Genomic DNA, 20,841 nt, shown 5'->3' on the forward strand with positions numbered 1-20,841 from the left:
ATAAGACCCCCAAGGAGAGCACCAGTACCAACTTGGGATCTCAACTTTGTTTTAGAGAAACTCACACGGCCTCCTTTTGAACCAGCCAGCACAGCTGATCTAAAATTCTTATTATGGAAAACTGCTCTGCTCCTAACAATTACTTCAGCAAGAAGAGTTTCAGAGTTGCAGGCATTAATGGCTGTAGAACCTTTCATCATTTTCCATCAGGACAGGGTTTCTCTTCGGACAAACCCAACATCCATGCCAAAAGTGGTCTCCAATGTGGCCTTGAACCAAACCATTCATTTACCTACCTTCTACCCAAATCCCCAGAATAAAGGGGAGAGACTTCTGCACACTTTGGATATACACAGACAGCTACGATTCTACTTGCACAAAACAAAAGCCTTCAGAAAAACTGAACAACTGTTTGTAGCCTATGCTGCAGGATCACAAGGAAAGCCTATTACAAAGCAGACCATTTCAAAATGGATAGGACATTGCAGCCACTTCTGTTATGCACAGCATGGCAAATCTGTGCCTAAGGGCATTAGGCCTCATTCTACCAGAGCAGCAGCCACTTCAGCAGCTTTTCTCAGAGGAGTACCAACCAAAGACATTTTAGAAGCTGCAACCTGGAGCTCAGTGCGCACTTTCACCAAGCCCTACCACTTACCTCTCTACTCTAAATCCAGAGCAGGATTTGCCACTGCAGTGCTGCAGGGCCTGGTAGCCTCTCCCAATCCAATTTAGACCCAGCCACCCAACCTTAGCTTTGGGATTCTACCCAAGTGTAATGACTGCAACAGTGAAACACGATGAACATAGTACAGTTGTGTACCTACCATAAATGTAGATGTTCGAGTGTATTCACTGTTGCAGTCCAGGTTACCCACCCACCATCCTCCTTTTCTTTGCTGGGACTTCTCTGTACTTCTCAACTCTATATAACCTATGTGGTGTATTTGCTTGTAGATGAAGGAAATGTTTATAGTATTATATGCATGTTTTTTGGCATATTTTTATCTTTTCAGCCTTCCTATCTGGGGCAAGAAAAACTGAAGAAAATGGCGTCAGTTGCAACTTTTATACCCCTGGCGCACTGACGTCAGGGAAGAGGCGACAGCAACTGACACCGGACCAAGACTTTGGAACACGGGCCGACTGCGGGTCGCCTGCCAGCAGGATAACCCAAGTGTAATGACTGCAACAGTGAATACACTCGAACATCTACATTTATGGTAGGTACACAACTGTACTTTCTTGGTACCCAGAAAGGACAAGGCCTGGAGGCCAATACCGGATCTATCAATTCTGAACACATTCCTGGACATTCCAAAATTCAGAATACTAACTTCGCAGCAGCTTCTGCCCATGCTGGGCAAGAATGCTTGGCTGGTGATATTAGACCTAATAGAGGCATACCTGCATGTCCCAATAAGGAAATCGTGCAGGAGATACCTCAGTTTCAAGGCTGACTTAATGCATTACCAATTGTCTGCACTGCCCTTTGACTTATCTACTGTGCCCAGGGTCTTTACAAAGTGCCTGGCACCAGTAATTGCTTTTTGCAGACAAAGAAGTATACAGATATATCCTTACTTGGACGACTGTCTCATTCAAGCAGAAAGCAAGGACGTTCTTCTTCAGCACCTGGCGTTTGTGAAAAGTCTACTAACATGCCTAGGGTACACAATAAACGAAAAGAAATCACAACTGGTACCCTGTCAAAAGGTAACATTCCTGGGTGCAAGCTTGAATACAACTGCCCAGATGGCTTTCCTCATGCCAGACAAACAAAGGCAACTGTCTACTTACTTCAAACTGATGGCAACAAAAACCCAGTTATCTGCAAGACAAACTCTGCAGGCTTTGGGGTTCATGGCATCCTGCATTCTACTGATTCCATATGCAAGACTGCATATGAGGAAACTTCAGTGGTACCTAAAAAGTTTATGGAGTCAACATTGTCACAGTTTGGAAACAATCATTCCTGTCATTCCCTGCCTACAACAGGAGCTTCTATGGTGGGCAAAGGCATGCCCTTCACTCTACCCCCTGCCAGCCAAACATTAACAAAAGATGCATCAGATTATGCATGGGGGGCCCACCTGGCAGGGTATTCAGGGCATATGGACCCCAAAACAAATGCATCTGCATATCAACCAAAAAGAGATGTTAGCTGTTCAAAATGCCCTGACAGCCTTCAAGGATTTACTTCATCCAGGACAACCACTGATAAAGACGGACAACACCACGGTTATGTGGTATATAAACAAGCAAGGGGGGCACGCACTCATACCCCCTTTGCAGACTAGCCATGGCACTGTGGGACACAGCTTTGACTTACCAAGTACATCTTCAAGCTCAATTCCTGCCAGGAAAACAAAATACTCTGGCAGATGATTTAAGCAGAAACCTTATGGAACCTCACGAGTGGAAGCTAGATCCACAAGTCTTCAGCATGATAACAAAGAAATGGGGGAGCCCGGACATAGATCTATTTGCCTCTCCTCAAAATTGTCAATTGAAAAGATTCTGCACAAGGACTTATCACAGACAAGCATGGAAAGTGGACGCCCTATCCTTCAGTTGGAAAAACCTACCAGTTTACGCCTTTCCTCCTTTGCCTCTTCTTCCCAAGGTCCTACTAAAAGTCAGACAAGAGAAACCAAAGATGATACTAATTGCCCCGGACTGGCCCCGCCAATACTGGTACCCAATCCTAAGGAACTTGTCTTAATACCCAGCTTGGACCTTATCTCAAAGTCCACAATTACTGTCCCAGCAAAACAATCAGATCCTGCACAATCAGCTCTAAACACTGAACCTGGCAGCATGGCTGATCATGTAGTTATGAAAACAACACCTCTCAGTAAAGCTGTGATGGATGTCATTTTGGAAGCCAGAAGGCCTAGTACTAGAAAATCCTATGCTGATAAATGGAAGAGATTCTGTGCTTGGAATCAAGCACAAGGAACTGATGCAGCAAAACCAAATATTCCTCAGATATTACAATACTTGACAGAGATGCTTGACAAAGGCCTATCTTTCTCATCAATAAAAATCCATGCCTCTGCCATTTTGGCTCATTACAATACAGAGCCACCAATCTTTTCTCATCCTTTACTATAGCAATATCTTAGAGGAGCCAAAAATTTAAGGCCTCCCAGAAGATCACCAATACCTGCATGGGACCGCAGTTATGTGTTGGAAAAGCTCACCCTGCCTCCATTTGAACCAGCTGCTACTACAGATCTAAAGTTCTTATAATGGAAAACAGCTCTGCTCCTAGCAATTACTTCGGCAAGAAGAGTCTCAGAGCTACAGGCCCACATGGCTGTGGAGCCTTTTATCATATTTTACCCAGACAGGGTGTCTCTGAGGACCAATCCTTCATTGATGCCTAAGGTGATTTCCAGTGGGGCTCTTAACCAAACTATTCATCTGCCAACCTTTTATACAAATCCGCAGAACAAGGAGGAGAGAATTCTGCATTCCTTGGACATACACAGACAGCTAAGATTCTACTTGAGCAGGACTAAAGCTCTAAGAAAAACTGAGCAATTACTAGTGACATGCTGCAGGATCAGAAGGAAAGGCTATTTCAAAGCAGACTATTTCAAAGTGGATAAGCCACTGCATTCGTTTCTGCTACTTACACCATGGCAAACCTGTGCCCAAGGGCATTAGGTCTCATTCCACCAGAGCTGCAGCTACCTCAGCAGCCTTTCTCAGAGGAGTACCAACCAAAGACATTCTAGAGGCTGCTACTTGGAGTTCTGTTCACACCTTTACAAAGCATTATCATTTGCTTGTTTACTCTAAGTCCAGGGCAGGCTTTGTCACTGCAGTTCTGCAGGGCCTTATAGTCTCCCCTAATGCTGTTTAGCTCCAGCCTCCCATCCATAGCTTTGGGATTCTACCCAAATGTAATGACTGCAACAGAAAAACACAAAGAACATAGTACAGTTGTGTACACTTACCATAAATGTAGATGTTCGAGTGTATTCACTGTTGCAGTCCAGGTTACCTGCTCGCCATCCCCATTTCTTTCTGGAGTTTATCTTTCCTTCACTATCTTCTACAACCTATCAACCTATGTGGTGTGTTTGCTTGTAGATGAAGGTAAAGTTTGTATTGTTGCATATATATATATATATATATATATATATATATATATATATATATATATATATTTGTGCTACCTTTTTAGGGGCACCTGACATCTGGGGCAAGAAAAACTAAAGAAAATGGCGTTGGCTGCTTGTTTTATACCCCTGACGACCTGACGTCATGGAAGAGGAGAAAGCAACTGACGCAGGACCCAAGACTTTGGAATTCAGGCCGACTGAGGGTAACCTGCCAGCAGATTACCCAAATGTAATAACTGCAACAGTGAATACACTTGAACGTCTACATTTATGGTAAGTGTACACAACTGTACTTTTCCACTTAGGTTCTTGACATAGCTAAAGAACGCTTTGTGGGTATCTTTGGAGTCCTTGACAATTTTTCTTTCGAAGCTAGCCTTGGATGATTTTATGAGAGATTGTAGTTTCTTGTTGATGCTGATCAGGGATGTCTTTCCTTCTTGGGATTTTACTCTTTTCTGCACTGGTTTCCTCCTTCTATTGTATAATATACCCATACGTGGACAATTGTCTAATTCAGGCAGAAAGCCAGGACATACTATTAAATCATCTGGCATCTGTAAAGAAATTACTAACTTCTCTGGGGTACACCATAAATGAAAAGAAATCACATCTTGTACCCTGCCAACAAATTGTATTCCTGGGAGCAAGCTTGAATACAACTTCCCAGGTGGCCTACCTTACGCCAGAGAAACAAGTTAATTTGAAAGCCTACTTCAAACTGCTGGCCACAAAGACCCAGCTATCTGCAAGGAAAATACTGCAAGTTGTGGGGTTCATGGCCTCCTGCATTCTACTAATTCCATATGCAAGACTGCATATGAGGAAACTACAATGGTATCTAAAAAGTCTGTGGTGTCAACATTCTCAGGATCTAGAATCAATGATTCGTATCATACCTGGTCTTCAGATAGAATTCCTTTGGTTGGCAGAGGCCTGCCACCAAAACAAGGGACTGCCATTCACTCTACCCCCTGCCGCCCAAACCCTAACAACAGATGCATCAGACTATGGATGGGGGGCTCACTTGGCAGGGAAGTGTATTCAGGGCAAATGGAACCCAAGTCAAATGCACCTGCATATCAATCAAAAAGAAATGTTAGCTGTAAATAATACTCTGACAGCCTTCAAGGACCACATTCTTCCAGGACAATTATTGGTAAAGATGGACAATACCACTGTTATGTGGTACATAAACAAGCAGGGAGGAAACCTCTCATATCCTCTCTGCAGACTAGCCATGGCTCTGTGGAACACAGCCTTGCGCTACTCAAGTACACCTACAGGTTCAATTCATGCCAGGAAAGCTAAATACACTGGCAGACGACCTAAGCAGAAATCTCATGGACCTACACGAGTGGAAACTGGAACCAAAGATATTCACCATGTTGAGAAATAAATGGGGGAGCCCAGAGATAGACCTGTTTGCCTCCCCCCAGAACTACCAATTGGACAAATTCTGCACAAGGACTCCCCACAAACAAGCTTGGAAAGTGGATGCCCTGTCTTTCACCTGGAAAAACCTATCAGTTTATGCCTTTCCCCCTCTGCCTCTCCTCTCCATGGTGCAACTAAAGATCAAACAGGACAAACCAAGGACAATATTGATTGCACCAGACTGACCACGCCAACACTGATACCCTCTCTTCCGCAGTGTGCCACTGCTGGCACCATGGCATCAGACCCCTGCCCTGCTGTCCCAGCAGGACGGCAGGATTCTGCACCCACAGCTTCAAACCCTGAACCTGGCAGCCCGTCGAATTACCTGATCTCTCCATTACCATCCCTCAGTAAGCAAGTGATGGATGTCATTCTGGAGGCAAGGAGGCCTAGTACTAGAAAATCCTATGCTGAAAAATGGAAAGGATTCTGTTCCTGGAGTCAAACTCAGGGGATGGGCACAGCAGCGCCCAATTTACCTCAGATTCTTCAATACTTAACTGAGATGCTTCACAAGGGTCTTTCATTTTCCTCCATCAAAATTCATGCCTCAGCCATTTCAGGTCATTACAATACAGAACCACCCCTCTTCTCTCATCCACTGCTGAAGCAGTTCTTCAGAGGGGCCAAAAACTTAAGACCACCCAAGAGAGCCCCTACTCCAGCCTGGGACCATAACTTTGTACTGGAAAAGCTCACTCTACCTCCCTTTCAGCCAGCTGCAAATGCAGAGTTGAAATTCCTTTCTTGGAAAACAGCCTTCTTTCTAGCCATCACTTCAGCAAGAAGTGTGTCTGAATTACAGGCTCTCATGGCAGTGGAGCCTTTCATCATCTTTCATGTGGACAGGGTGTCCTTCAGGACCAATCCCTCCTTCATGCCCAAGGTGGTATCCAGTATGGCCCTTAATCAATCCATTCATTTGCCGACCTTCTTTTCTAATCCACAGAACAAAGGGGAACAAATACTGCACTCCTTGGACGTGCACAGACAACATCTATTTTACTTGGACAGGGGTAAACCTCTCAGGAAATCTGAACAGCTGCTGGTTGCATTTGTTGCAGGGACAGAGGGGAAGGCCATTTCAAAGCAAACCATTTCTAAGTGGATAGGCCACTGCATTCATTTCTGCTATAAGCACCATGGAAAACCTACCCCACATGTGATAAGACCATATTCAACCAGGGCTGCATCTACCTCTACAGCCTTTCTCAGAGGTGTTCCTACCAGGGACATCCTAGAAACTGATACCTGGAGTTCTGTACATACCTTCACCAAGCATTACCACTTGCCAATTCTTTTCAAAATCCAGAGCTGGCTTTGCCACTGCAATCTTGCAGGGCCTTATAGCTGGTCCTAATGCTATCTAATTACTTTCTCCCATCCTTTGCTTTGGGAATCTACCCAAATATGATGACTGCAACAGTGAAAAATGAAGAACATAGTACAGTTGTCTACACTTACCATAAATGTAGATGTTCGAGTGTATTCACTGTTGCAGTCCTGGTTACCCTCCCTCCAGTCCCCTGACTTCTATTGACTATACCTCTATTCTTGTTTACTATGCTTAAAGCTTTTTGGCGTAGTTGCTTTTTTGTTGGAGGTGTAACCGTGTATATAATTGCTTCCCATTATGGGGGCACCTGACATCTGGGGCAAGAAAAACTGATGTAATGGCGTCAGCTACATGCTTTATACCCCTGACTACCTGGCGTCATGGAAGATGAGACAGCAACCGACACAGGAGCCAAGACTTTGATAATCAGGCCAACTGAGGGCTACTGCAAGCAAATAACCCAAATGTGATGACTGCAACAGTGAATACACTCAACATCTACATTTATGGTAAGTGTACACAACTGTACTATATGTTGCTACTCTAATGTTCATCGTGTTACCCTGCTGCAGTCATCACACTTGGGGTTATCCTGTCATCAGGCGGTCCCGCAGTCGGCCGGAATTCCAAAGTCTTGGTCCGGCGTCGGTTGCTGTCGCCTCTTCCCTGACGTCAGTGTGCCAGGGGTATATATAATGCAACCAACGCCATTTTCTTCCGTCGTTCTTGCCGCGCGGTGCCCGAAGCAGAAGCAGTTCGCAAGTGCCGGTCGGCCGACTCCTGAGATTTTCGAATTCGAATTTCAGACCGAAGTCTTCTATAAAGCTAAGTACCCCGTTGGGGAAACTTTTCTTGCCTCAGACCAATGTCAGAAAAAGTTAACAATTGTATTTCTTGTGGGAAGCAAATACCTCAAGGATTTTTCATTCTTTTTGCATACCTTGCCTAGGCCCAGACCACGATGTCACTTCTTGTCGGTTTTGCGCTAGGTTTAATAAGTGTACTATTAAAAGACGCTTTGATTTCGCACGCCACTACTTCGGTAGGAAATTTAACTACACCATGCCATCGGAGCAACCGACTACCGGCGTGCACAAAAAATGCAGGGATAAGGACAGACATCCCAGGCCTAAACCAGATTCCGAGGCCTCGGCTGATGCGGTTTCCGGTTCTCCGGTCCTCAGTGAGGCTCCGACGCAGCCCCTGACTACCGCAGATCTGGAACCTGAGACCGCTACGGAAATTTTGATGGAATGCACCAGGCCGATGCAGCCTTTTACTACAGGCCCTTCCGATGACTTTGCTACAAAAGACGGTGGTACAGAACCGCCATCGGTTTCTGAAGGCGTTTTCAGACCGACGACTCTCACCATTAAAACATCTAAGTCGAAGACTCCTTCTAAATCTAAAAGGACTACACGTCAGTCTCCTGTTCAAGGCCCCATGCCTAAGAAACAGATGCTCAAAATGGCTGAAGATTTAATTTCTTTACTCAGGGGTTCCCAGCCCCCTCCTGACAAAAGGCCTAGACAAGAGGAAGATTTTGCATCCTCTGAACAAATGTCCATTTCTTCACACTCCTCTGAGGACCAAGACTACTACTCCTCTCCTTATGAAGATTCTGATGCTGAGGACTCTATTCCCTCAGCTTCTCCTCCTGAAGACTACTCCTTTGGGGAAACTTTACACACTATGAGGGAACATTTTCACTGGGAAGGTCAGGACTACTCTGATTCAAAGAAAAGGCTCAGAGAGTTTCTTTTACTCCCCCAACACAGACCACTTGCCATCCCACCAGTTTTGGACATTGTGGATGATGTCTATTTAGAATCCAATTTCAACCCAGACTCTACCTCCTGCTCCGGCCAAACCTGACAGATACTACAGAGTGCCTGATTCCCACAAATTTCTTTACAAAAGCCCTGTAGCTGACCCAGAGACTATCTCCCAGGGTCCCAAGGGGGCTAAGGCTTTTATGGCTAAAAACCCAGTACCTTCTGAAAGGGATTCCAGAGCACTAGACAGGTGGGGGAAAAAGGTTTACACCTCAGCCACACTAGCTATGAGGGCACTGAATTGTCAATTTCACATGCTTAAGTATAAGCAATTTCTAATCTCTCAGTTAAAGCAAAGAATAACCGCTCTCCCTCAACAATCTGAATTGAAAGAAGTACAGGATCTGTTGCACGCCACCGAGCAGGTGGGCAAACATACCTTACAATGTGGGTTTGATTCTTTGGAGGCCTCCTGCAGAGCAGCTGTCACTGGGTCTGTTATACGTAGGCATGCTTGGTTAAAGGAACTAACACTGCCTGATCATGTTAAAGCAAAACTACTAGATGCTCCCTTACAGCAGGATGTTCTTTTTGGAGTTAAAGCAGAAGAAGTTTTAAAGAAAATGGAAGATAAGGCAAAATCTATGCAGACAGTCAAAGATTTCCTACAAGTACAACCCCCTCGCTTCAGCAGAAACTGGCCAACAAAAAATTGGTCCTTTCCAGCCACTGACAGACCACAGAGGGGTAAATACAGACGCCCAAGGGGCAGAGGACAACCACAAGCCCAGTATAAACCTCGCCAATGGGGCACTACCACACAGAAGGGAGGAGAAGACAGGTCTCAATCAACCAGAAGGCAAACTCGATGACTTGCACCTCATCTGGCCAAGCAATGCTCTCTTGGCAGCCCCCTTGGGGGGAAAGCTCGCACTTTTTGCTGACAACTGGCACATTGTCACAAAGGACAAATGGGTCCTAATGCCGGACCTGCCACAAAATCAATGGGCAGAGGCACAAAAGCAAATTACAGCTCTCATGGACATGAGAGCCATTCAGCTGGTACCTACTCGATAGCAAGGCCAATGATTTTACTCGAGACTCTTTTTAGTGCCCAGAAAGGACAATGCCTGGAGACCAATTCTGGACCTTTCAATTCTAAACACTTACTTACAAGTACCCAAATTCAAGATGCTAACACTACAGCAGCTACTTCCCATGTTGGGCAAGGAAGCATGGCTAGTAATGTTGGACCTCAAGGAGGCATACCTGCATGTCCCTATCAGACAAAGTTGCAGAAGATACCTCCGTTTCATTGCAGGTTCAACCCATTACCAATTCTCTGCACTGCCCTTTGGCTTATCTACTGTGCCCAGAGTTTTCACAAAATGCCTGGCACCAGTAATTGCATACTGCAGACAAAGAGGAATTCAAATATATCCATACCTGGACGACTGCCTCATCCAAGCAGAAAGCAAAGACATTCTCTTACATCATCTGGCCTTTGTAAAACATCTACTAAACTGCCTGGGGTACACAGTAAATGAAAAAAGTCAAAACTAGTACCCTCACAAAAAATGACATTCCTGGGTGCCAGCTTGAATACAACGGCCTAGAAGGGCTTATCTTACGCCAGACAAGCAACTACAGCTGACTCAATATTTTAGGACAATGGCAACAAAGACCAAATTAACTGCAAGAAAAATTCTGCAGGCTTTGGGCTTCATGGCATCTTGCATACTAATAATACCATTTGCAAAGTTGCATATGAGGAAATTACAGTGGTACCTAAAAAGCGTATGGTCTCAGCACAGCCACAGCTTGGACACAATGATATCTCATTCCCTGCCTACAACAGGAATTTCTATGGTGGTCACAGGCATGTCACCTCAACAAGGGTCAGCCTTTCACCTTTCCCCCAGCCAGGCAAACAATCACAACAGATGCTTCAGACTACGCCTGGGGGGCACACATGGCAGGGAAATGCATTCAAGGCCTATGGACTGCAGAACAAAGAAATCTGCACATAAATCAAAAAGAGATGTTAGCTGTACAGAAAGCTCTGACAGCCTTCAAGGATCTATTACATCCAGGACAACTTGCAATAAAGACGGACAACACCACAGTAATGTGGTACATAAACAAACAAGGGGGTACACATTCCTACCCTCTATGCAGGCATGCAATGATCTTATGGAACACAGCTCTGGCCTACCAAGTCCAGTTACAAGCTCAATTCCTGCCAGGACAGAAGAACACATTGGCAGACGACCTCAGCAGAAACATCAAAGATCCCCAAGAGTGGAAACTCGATCCACAAATATTTACAATGATAACTCAAAAATGGGGTCTTCCAGACATAGACCTGTTTGCCAGTCCTCAAAACTATCAACTGACAAAATTTTGTACAAGGACATTTCACCATCAAGCTTGGAAAGTGGACGCTGTCTCTTTCAGTTGAAAAAACCTGGCAGTATATGCCTTCCCTCCATTGCCTCTCCTCACAAAGGTTCTTTTGAAAGTCAAAAGGAGAGACCACGACTGATTCTCATAGCCCCAGACTGGCCACGCCAGCACTGGTATCCGCTATTGAAAAATATGGCCCAGAGCCCACCCTGGATATTGCCTCAAATACCCCATTTGCTCACACAACAACGCAATCAGATTCTTCACAGCCAGCTCAAAACTTTAAATCTGGCTGCATGGCAAATCATCTAAACATCCAACCAGCTCCTCTTTCACAAGCAGTTCTGGATGTTATTCTGGAAGCCAGGAGGAAAAACACCAGGAAGGCTTATTCGGACAAATGGAAAAGGTTTTGCGCCTGGAACCAAGCTAAAGGCCAAGACACAATTCAGCCTCACATGCCTCACATTCTACAGTATTTAGCTGAGATGTTGCACAAAGGACTTTCCTTTTCCTCAATTAAAATCCATGCCTCAGCTATTTCAGCTCATTACAGCACGGATCCACCTTTATTTTCACATCCTCTTCTAAGGCAGTTCCTCAGAGGGGCAAAAAACATTAGACCACCCAGGAGAGCTCCTACACCAACATGGGACCTCAACTTTGTTCTGGAAAAACTAACGCTACCTCCCTTTGAACCAGCTTTCTCTGCAGATCTTCAGTTCCTATCATGGAAGACTGCCCTGCTCCTAGCAATAACTTCAGCTAGAAGAGTCTCAGAGCTACAGGCACTAATGGCAGTGGAACCTTTCCTCATTTTTCAAGACAGAGTTTCTCTACGAACTAATCCTTCCTTTATGCCTATGGTGGTTCCCAGTGTAGCTTTAGATCAAACCATCCACTTACCCACCTTCTTCCCCAATCCACAGAACAAAGGTGAGAGACTCCTGCATTCCTTGGACATTCACAGGCAGCTTCGTTACTACTTGGACAAAACTAAGTCTTTCAGAAAATCTGACCAGCTTTGTATCCTATGGTACAGCTTCCCAAGGGAAGGCTATATCAAAGCAAACCATTTCTAAATGGATAGGTCATTGCATACGTTTCTGCTATACCCATCATGGGAAACCAGTTCCTGCTACCATTAGATCCCACTCTACCAGGGCAACAGCTACCTCTACAGCCTTTCTCAGGGGGGTTCCAACCAAGGAAATTTTAGAAGCTACAACTTGGAGTTCAGTACACACCTTTACCAAACACTATCACTTACCTCTTTAAGTCCAGGGCGGGCTTCGCCACTGCAGTTCTGCAGGGCCTTATTGCCTCCACTAACCCTCTGTGATACCTCCCCCCTACCTTAGCTTTGGGATTCAACCCAAGTGTGATGACTGCAGCAGGGTAACACGATGAACGTAGTACAGTTTTGTACCTACCATAAATGTAGATGTTCGAGTGTTCACCCTGCTGCAGTCCAGGTTACCCTCCCTCCATCCCCTCTGTTCTACTGGCTAAATCTCTTCTATGCCTTACTGATGTATTTGCTTATAGCTGAAGGGATTTTGTGTTTGTGCAGTGATTACTCCATTTGGTACTAATTCTGACCATCTTTTTGGGGACACCTGACATCTGGGGCAAGAAAAACTGAAGAAAATGGCGTTGGTTGCATTATATATACCCCTGGCGCACTGACGTCAGGGAAGAGGCGACAGCAACCGATGCCGGACCAAGACTTTGGAATTCCGTCCGACTGCAGGACCGCCTGACGACAGGATAACCCAAGTGTGATGACTGCAGCAGGGTGAACACTCGAACATCTACATTTATGGTAGGTACAAAACTGTACTTTCTGGCCTTATACAAAGTATGTACATGCTGTTAGTTTGCTTTCTTTTTCTCAGTCCAGCCCTACTACATTGAGAGGATCATAGGAGGGTTCCAGCTTGGTAATTCAGGAGTGCCTAGGCCAACCCATGAAAGGGATTACCACAACCTTGGAAAATCCTAGTTGATGTATAGCTCTAGCACCAGGAGTGCAAGTCCTACATCACTTGCATATTCTCACAGACCCAGCCATATGGAGAGTTCTCACACAGCGTTTTTTTTTTTTTTTTTTTTAATAAATTTGATAAATTTTGTTTTGCCCTGTAAACCAACTTGTCTTTTTTTCTGTAGGTCTGAACAGCTTCCCAGATTAAGCAAAATGGATGCAGCTTGTCATTACACTTTCCCTGCTATTGAGGAAATTTTCATTTACCAGAATAAATAAAAATAATTTTACATGTCTTCACTGGCTTTTGTACACTTCATTGATGACTACTTTATAAAAATGCATTCATCTGGGGCCAGTAAACATATGTGCCTATTGACAAGTTTATATACTTTGCCTGAAGTTTGGTAACCTCAGAGGTAATAATTGCATTTGAGAGTGTGGGGACTTTGCCCACAATGCAACAATAGTTTTGACAGATGTCTGTCTGATCTGTTAATCTCAACAGAATGAATTTGGTTATTTTAGTTTTTGTAAAAGTTTACCATATCCTTTCATTGTTTAACATTACTGAATGTCATAAAAATAAGTCTTCTGCATTTGCAAGTTTTACAGCTTAACATTTTTATAACTTTTGTCCCTGTGTCCAGATCAGATTCTTCTTAATAGTAGTTACAAGTGTTTTGCTGTTAAGTTAGAGGCCTCAATCTACCATTTCTTTCTGTTTCTAAGTTTCACTTTCATGTGTTGGTGTGTCATCTATGGTCTTTGTCCAAATCTAATTTAACCTGACTGAAAACAGAAGTTGTGAACGTTGTTTCATTGAGCTTTTACCCTCCTGCGACTTGTCTGGTAGGCAGTATTTGAAGCATGCGTTATCCTGGCCATAATTTAGATTTTATGATTTATTACTTTAAGTCATGGTGAAGGAGAGGTTTCAGCTGAAGCCAGAAGCAGGTACAGCAAAACTGTAAAAATAATACAATGAAAAATAAAAGTACAGTGATCTCTGTAATGTCAAATAGAATAGCAGTATAGATGTTGAAGCATAGAAATATTCAGGACAGAAATCTGAACTCTGTTTGTATGTATTGCCCAGTGTCCTTGTAAAATTGGCTGTGCGGGTTAGTAGACTTATCGTGGGTAGACCTAGCACCTCTGCTTGGTGAGAGAGACCTTATTTAGAAAGGACTATAAGCATTACAAGAGTAGAGCACAGCATTATGTGGATGTGTTCTGATATTATATTCTGGTTTTGGGAGCCAGCTAGGAATCCTCTGTCTAGAATACATACAATCTGACAATGAAACAGCACAGACAGTGTCTTTGAAGGCTGCGATTTACAAGAAGTGTGCACGTGTCTCTTTCTGAAAAAGTAGTATTTGTCCCGTGTGTACTGTGTCCTAAATAACAGGTAGTAAGGCGGTCATTCTTTCTCACTGTGTGACTTTACTGCTGCTGTTTGGGTGAAAGAAGGTTAAGACCTGATTTTTACTTCTGTTGCAGTTTAGTTTTACTGGAATAGTCCACACACTTCCTACTGCATTGTAGCAAAGGGGTGCAGTACTGCTGCCACATGCCGTCATAGAATCATGTGATTTGAGTATTATCTTTTGTTTTCCAGATATTAATAAATTCCTTTGGATGGTAAGAATTGGAGGAAGCACAGACACTGGCAGACACATAAAAGAACATGATTATTACACACCAACGGGGGAGTTCCGAGTGGACAGAGAAGGCTCTCCTGTTTTGCTGAACTGTCTGATGTACAAAATGTGCTACTATCGCTTTGGTCAAGTCTACACAGAAGCTAGTAAGTACTAGTCAGTTTGTTACACCAGAACAGGGTCAAGAAAAATGTAACACATGAAAAACATGCATACAGTGTCATCTGGCAGTTATCTTTCCTAAAAGAATATGCTTTTCTTTCCTTTTCAGGTACAATCCATCAGATGTGTCCTGAAATCTCACCTCACTTTGTCATTTAATTAAATCATGATTTTAAAGAGTGGTTCTGCAGTTGCACAATGTCCCAAGATCCCTTTAATCCCTCTGGCCTAAACTTGACTTTTGTTCCACCCTATAGCTGATACTTTTTGTTTTTCTTTTTCTATTTTAGCTATCCTACTTCTATCTATCCACAGTTCTTAACTCTAATCACATCATGTCCCCACACTCTGCAGTCTCCCAGAATGGACATATATAATGTCTTAGTCCTTTTATTAATCCTTAACCCAAGCCCATGCTTAGCAACTCATTTTTCTGTTTATAAATTTCTAAATCAGTTCACTAAATATTTTATTGATTTGATTACAGTCTAATATTGCTTTAAAATTAGATGTTTTTGGGGTGGAAAATGTTTTTGTCAGAAGCATGATGAAGTGTCTGTTGAGTTTTTTTTTCCATTAGGAATATCAAGAACAGTTATCTGCAGAGATATCAACTGTGTATCAATAGTCATGTTTTGCAGGATGCAACCGTATGTCTATATAGCTTTATTTGTTTAGTTTATATTAGAAACCAATAGGGTTACACTAGTAGTACAAAACAGAGAGGAAATAATTGAACAAAACACTCCATAAACATCTACACGTACTTAAACTCAAAGGGGCATCAATGACCTGCAATCTGCTTCCTTCTGACGTGTAGTGCAGTACAACTACTTGATGAAAACTTAAGAAAAGCACTGAAATACAAAAGTAGGTAATTTCTGGATTTTAAATAGAGGTAGTAAAAAGCCTATTTTTTTTCAGTCAATTCTACCTCTGTGACAGGCAAACGGCCTTAATACATAGATGGGGAAAGTCAACTACAATACATTTCATAAATGTAACAAGCTTTGTGATGTACAAAAATTGAATCTCAAACGGCAAGCTATTACATTTCTTTTGTAATCAAGAATGATGAATGGAAACTTGTAGAATTAGAGCAAGATTGTAACAAAGCATTTTAATAATTTGACTTTCCCAAGACGATCGACATATGAGGCAGAAAAAATAATTAGTTTAAATGAAAATTGAGACACCCCAAATGATGTTAACATACTACAAAAGAGTCTCACAACAGTCAAATGCAAAAAATGTATTATCATACCATTAAAGGCCGCAGAAATACCTCACTAAAAGAATAACAGGTCTAAAGCAGATGCCCTACACTGACCACCTTAACAAACTCCAGCTATACTCTGTCGCATATCGTCTACTCAGAGGCGATCTCTGCTTAACATACAAGGCCATGTCAAACCCAGAGCTGTTGGACACGCTACACTTAAAGAAATCCCAATCCCTCAGAGCCCACACGCTCCAGGGATCTAAACTTTGTCATCACAATAAACAAAACATGCTGGAGGGGATAGGTTCCTGACCCAGAGACTCTCCAGACTCTGAAATAGATTGCCTATACATGTCAAGCAGAGTGCCTCTTTGGCCCTCTTCAAAAGGAACCTTGACGATTGGATGGGAGAAAGGAAATTCACCCCGAGGATCACGTCAGTTGCCCTTCTAGACAGGGGTCCACGGAAGTAAATAGTGTGGGAAGAAATAGCCAGGGAATTGTTACGGCTAGGCTTGTATAGGCCCTAGGGCTGATAGCCTAGTACCAGCCTATGACCCTAATTAGACAGACACACGGCCCTTACTGATTACCACATCGGCAGCAACCCCCAAAAAACACAACCTGTGGTGAGAGACCTGGGTACTTAGGTTGACAGCAATCTCACATTTGACCATCATGTAGTGGCAGTGGTCAGAAAAGCCTTTTACTTGGTTCATCTCATAAGTAAAGGGATTACATCCAGTAAAAAGGAGGTTATTACCTCTCTCTACTCCTCCCTAATTAGGCCAGTAATTGAGTTTAACATCCCATTTGGTATGTACCTCTTCAAACACCTGCAGCAACCAGAAAGGCCACAGAATTACCTCACAAAGAGAATCCATGGCCTCCAACAACTGTCCTATGCAGACAGGCTCAAATCACTATCACTCTGTTCTGTATCGTACAGATTGCTCAAAGGTGATCTGTGTCTAGTCTACAAGGCAATATTGGACCCTGCCCTACTAGAGGTGGTCCATATCTGTAAGTCTAACTCCTCGCGCATTACCCACTCAAAAGGCCTAAATCTAATATGCGACATCAACAAAACCTACTGGAGTGACAGGTTTGTCTCCCAGAGGCTGCCCCATGTCTGGAATAGACTTCCCATACATGTCAAACAGAGTACCTTGTTGACCCGCTTCAACCACAACCTTGATGAGTGGATGGGAAACCACAGAATTGTCCCAGGGGTTCCACCTGTGTCGCTCATAGATGGGAATGACAGGTGTTGACTGAGGTTTCTATTTTGGGGATAAACTCTTGGCTAGGCTTGTAAGGGCCCCTGAGCCATTAGCCTAGTAATCTGCTATGACCTAAAAAAAAGAGAGAAACAAAGAGACCGACAGTTTCTTTACCTGAGGGGATAAAGCTTGCTTTATGTTGTGCAACATGGAAAGTTTGGCATATACCAGAATAATAAGATTGGTATGAGAAAGTCAGTCCTCTTCAACAGTAGGGCTAATGCCATTAGGCAGCTCAGCATCTACAATCCAGGCCCTCCCCTTTTCCCATAGCACTCTGCAAAATAACTTCTTTTTTTTTTAATTTCTCCAAATGTTTAGGGTTTGTAATGCCTTGATAAGAAAGGACCAGATTCCTAAGTCAGGATACAGTTAAAGTTCATGATGTTTGACGAGAGCTCTACTCTTTGAACTGTTTAGGTGCCTTGATTCCACATTGCTCTAGTTTTTGCTTCTCTTTAATTTCTCCAAATCTTTTGGGTTTCTGAGACCATGACAGGAATGGGCCCCATTCCTAAGTCAAAGTACGTGACGATTAAAGTTCATGAAATTAGTATTGTTTCAGTCTTTGATGTCAGCCAAAAGTGCTCTTCGCAGCACCTGCAGTGTGCCCAATAATGACTCCTCCTGCAATTTGTATGGGGTTACATGGATTGGTAACATATCTAAATACAATTGTAGATTCTTTTTTATAAGTCCCATTGCTTCTACTGCTATTGGAACTGTGTGGGTATCTTTCTTCTACATTGCTCTCGTTTCTGTCTGCACATCCTGATATTTTATTACTTTGTGTCTTTCTGTACGCAACACACTGTAGTCACTGGGTGTGGCGATTTCAATGGTCAATGCTACTTTTGTCTTCTTTTCATGGGCCACTATATCCGGTTTTCTGATATCTATCTTTTGAACTGTTGGTAATGGGTGATACCATCTGATATAAACTTCATTGTCTATGATGCTTTTTGGCTCATGTTTCCAGTGGTTTTCAGCCACTTTAGTATCATAATGTTTGTACAATCCCCAGTGCAACAGTCTTGCCATATTATTATGCCTTTCAATATACAGTCCTTCTGCCATTAGTATGTCACAACCAGCAACGAGGTGTGCATCTGTTTCCAATTCAGTTTTAAAAAGCCTACATTTGTCTATTTCTCCCACATGTTCAATGGACTTTGTAAACCAGCATGTACGTAGCCCACTATCTTGGGCCGCCAGTATTAACCTTTCATCTCTTTGTTTGAATTTGCCTCTTCTTAACCATTCCTACATTCGATCCTGATCAACATGAAATTCTTCTAGAAGTTTTCTATACTTACAACTGCATGCATTTTCCACATTTCTTGCCTTCTCATTTGGTCCTTCGCCTTATATCCTTTCTTTTGTTTTCTGGCACATTCAGTTGCTGCCTGATTTTTATCTATTTCTGGTTTGATTTTCATTCCTGCTTGATGCCAATATGCTTCTGCTAGATTAAGCAGAGAAGACATTGTAGATTTATTCTCCTCGTGTTTCAAAACTTTCACTACATTTGGGTCTTGTGAGGTCAGCAGATATGTGTGGAGTCCCACGATTGCAGATCGATACATGTAATCAATTTCAAGGAGGCCCATACCTCCTTCGGAACGGAATATATAATCTTGGTATACACTGATTTTTATAAATCATTTGGTGAGTATGAAGCATCTTGTTTTCCTATCTAATCTATCCAACATGTTTTGGGGGCAGTCAGTCACTCCAAAACTGTACGTTAGGGCTGGAAGAGCAAATTGGTTTATAGCTTGGATTTTGTTCCTAGTTGTCAACACTGTTTTCAGGATTAATTTAAGTCTTCTAAAGTATTTCTTACTAATTTTTATTTGCATTTGTTCATGTTTTATTGTTGATCCTTCATCACTTCCCAAATATTTATACACTTCCTCTTGCCCAAGTTCTTTCATATCACATTCTTGTCCCAAACTGATGTTTTCCTGGTGCTGCGGTTTTCCTGCTTTAAAGGTTGCTCTTGCACATTTATCAAGACCAAATGACATTCTTATATCATCTGAAAAAGTTTTGACAACCTGCAGTTGTGCTTTCAGTTCCTCATCTGATGAGCTATACAGTTTTAGGTCATCGACAAAGAGAAGATGAGAAGTCTTTACACTTTGTTGTTTTCTAGGACCCAAATTATAGCCAGCCTAAGCTGGTAAGTAAAGAGCTTAGTGGGTTAAGGGGAAGGCAGAATAGCAACGGTGACAGAGAATCACCCTGGAATATCCCCCTTTGAATTTTTATCCCTGGGATAATAATTTGTCCTTTATCATGGCTTAATTGCAAAGTGGTGTGCCACTGTTTCATGGTCATTGTAATGTAGTCAATCAGTGTAGTGTGTATTGTATACATTTTTAAACACTCTTTTATCCATGAATGCGGGATACTATCAAATTCCTTTTTTTTTTGTAGTCAATCCATGCCATACTTTTCCCTTTTTACAGTTCTTCACTATGACTTTAACAAGTGATCCTTTGTTCCATATGACTTTCTTTTATTGCCCTTTTGTTCTACTGCCATAATTGAGTGTTGTTCTGAATGACTATAAACTCTGTCAGCATCAGTTCCCTGTGTATAGTTTATACATTGTCGGAAGGCAACTTATTGGTCTATAATTTTTAGGGTAGCTTGCAGGTTCACTCTTAAGTAGGAGCATTGTTTTTCCTGTTATTAGCCAGGTTGGTGTCTGTTTGGGGTGCGTATATAAGTAGTTCTTACTCATGATTAAATCTTCGTGCACAGATGTTAATACTTTTTAACCAAAAGTTAGGTACTGCATCTGGGCCTGGGGTTTTCCAATTAGAGGCTTTTCTTAACTTTGTTTCAGTCTCTCTGGCTGTTACTTCATCCTAGTTCATATTTTGTATCTTTAAACTTATTCTTTCTTTTACTTCTTTTATCCGTTTAGCATCTTTATGTTCCACAGGATCTTCATAGATAAATCTCCAAAATGTATCTATTTCTTTTTTTTGGCAGTCTTACAGTTCCTTTTACCTTGTTTCCCAATTCTCTAGAAAACCTTTTTGGGTCATCATCTGCTTATTTTGTACTTTTCCTTTATATTTATCTGCATATCTTCTAAGTTTTTCCACATGTGCTGAAATTTTTAGTTTATTTGCAATGGTGCATGATAGATCCTGGCCTTTTCTAATACTGCACATTGCTTTTATTACAGCTATCTTTCATAGTGTTTTTGTTGATCTGTTCCCTCTTCTATAGTCTTCTCACAGTGGCACTTCTTGTCTTAATTGCTTTATAGTTTTCTCTGTTCGATACTTCCAAGATGGTATTCAATTTCTCCCCTTTCTTTCCCTCACTACCCTGTGTTCTTGTGGTAGAATTTTATCAGTTATTAATTTAGCTGCATAGTAATATATCCTGTTTACTTCTGTTTTAT

At 42.5% G+C, this 20,841-nt stretch overlaps 1 protein-coding gene across 1 annotated transcript in view; it reads left to right on the top strand.

Moving 5' to 3' along the window:
- The window catches only part of STT3A (STT3 oligosaccharyltransferase complex catalytic subunit A), a 696,810-nt gene that overhangs the window by 591,246 nt on the left and 84,723 nt on the right, over positions 1-20,841 (top strand). Inside the window, exon 16 of the mRNA XM_044075147.1 lies at positions 14,705-14,893. Coding sequence (XP_043931082.1) covers positions 14,705-14,893 — 189 coding nt within the window. The remainder of the gene's footprint in view (positions 1-14,704; positions 14,894-20,841) is intronic.

The sequence above is a fragment of the Protopterus annectens genome, chromosome 6.part0 (genome assembly GCF_019279795.1).
Source record: "Protopterus annectens isolate FY-2018-M chromosome 6.part0, PAN1.0, whole genome shotgun sequence".
NCBI classification, from domain to species: Eukaryota; Metazoa; Chordata; order Ceratodontiformes; family Protopteridae; genus Protopterus; species Protopterus annectens.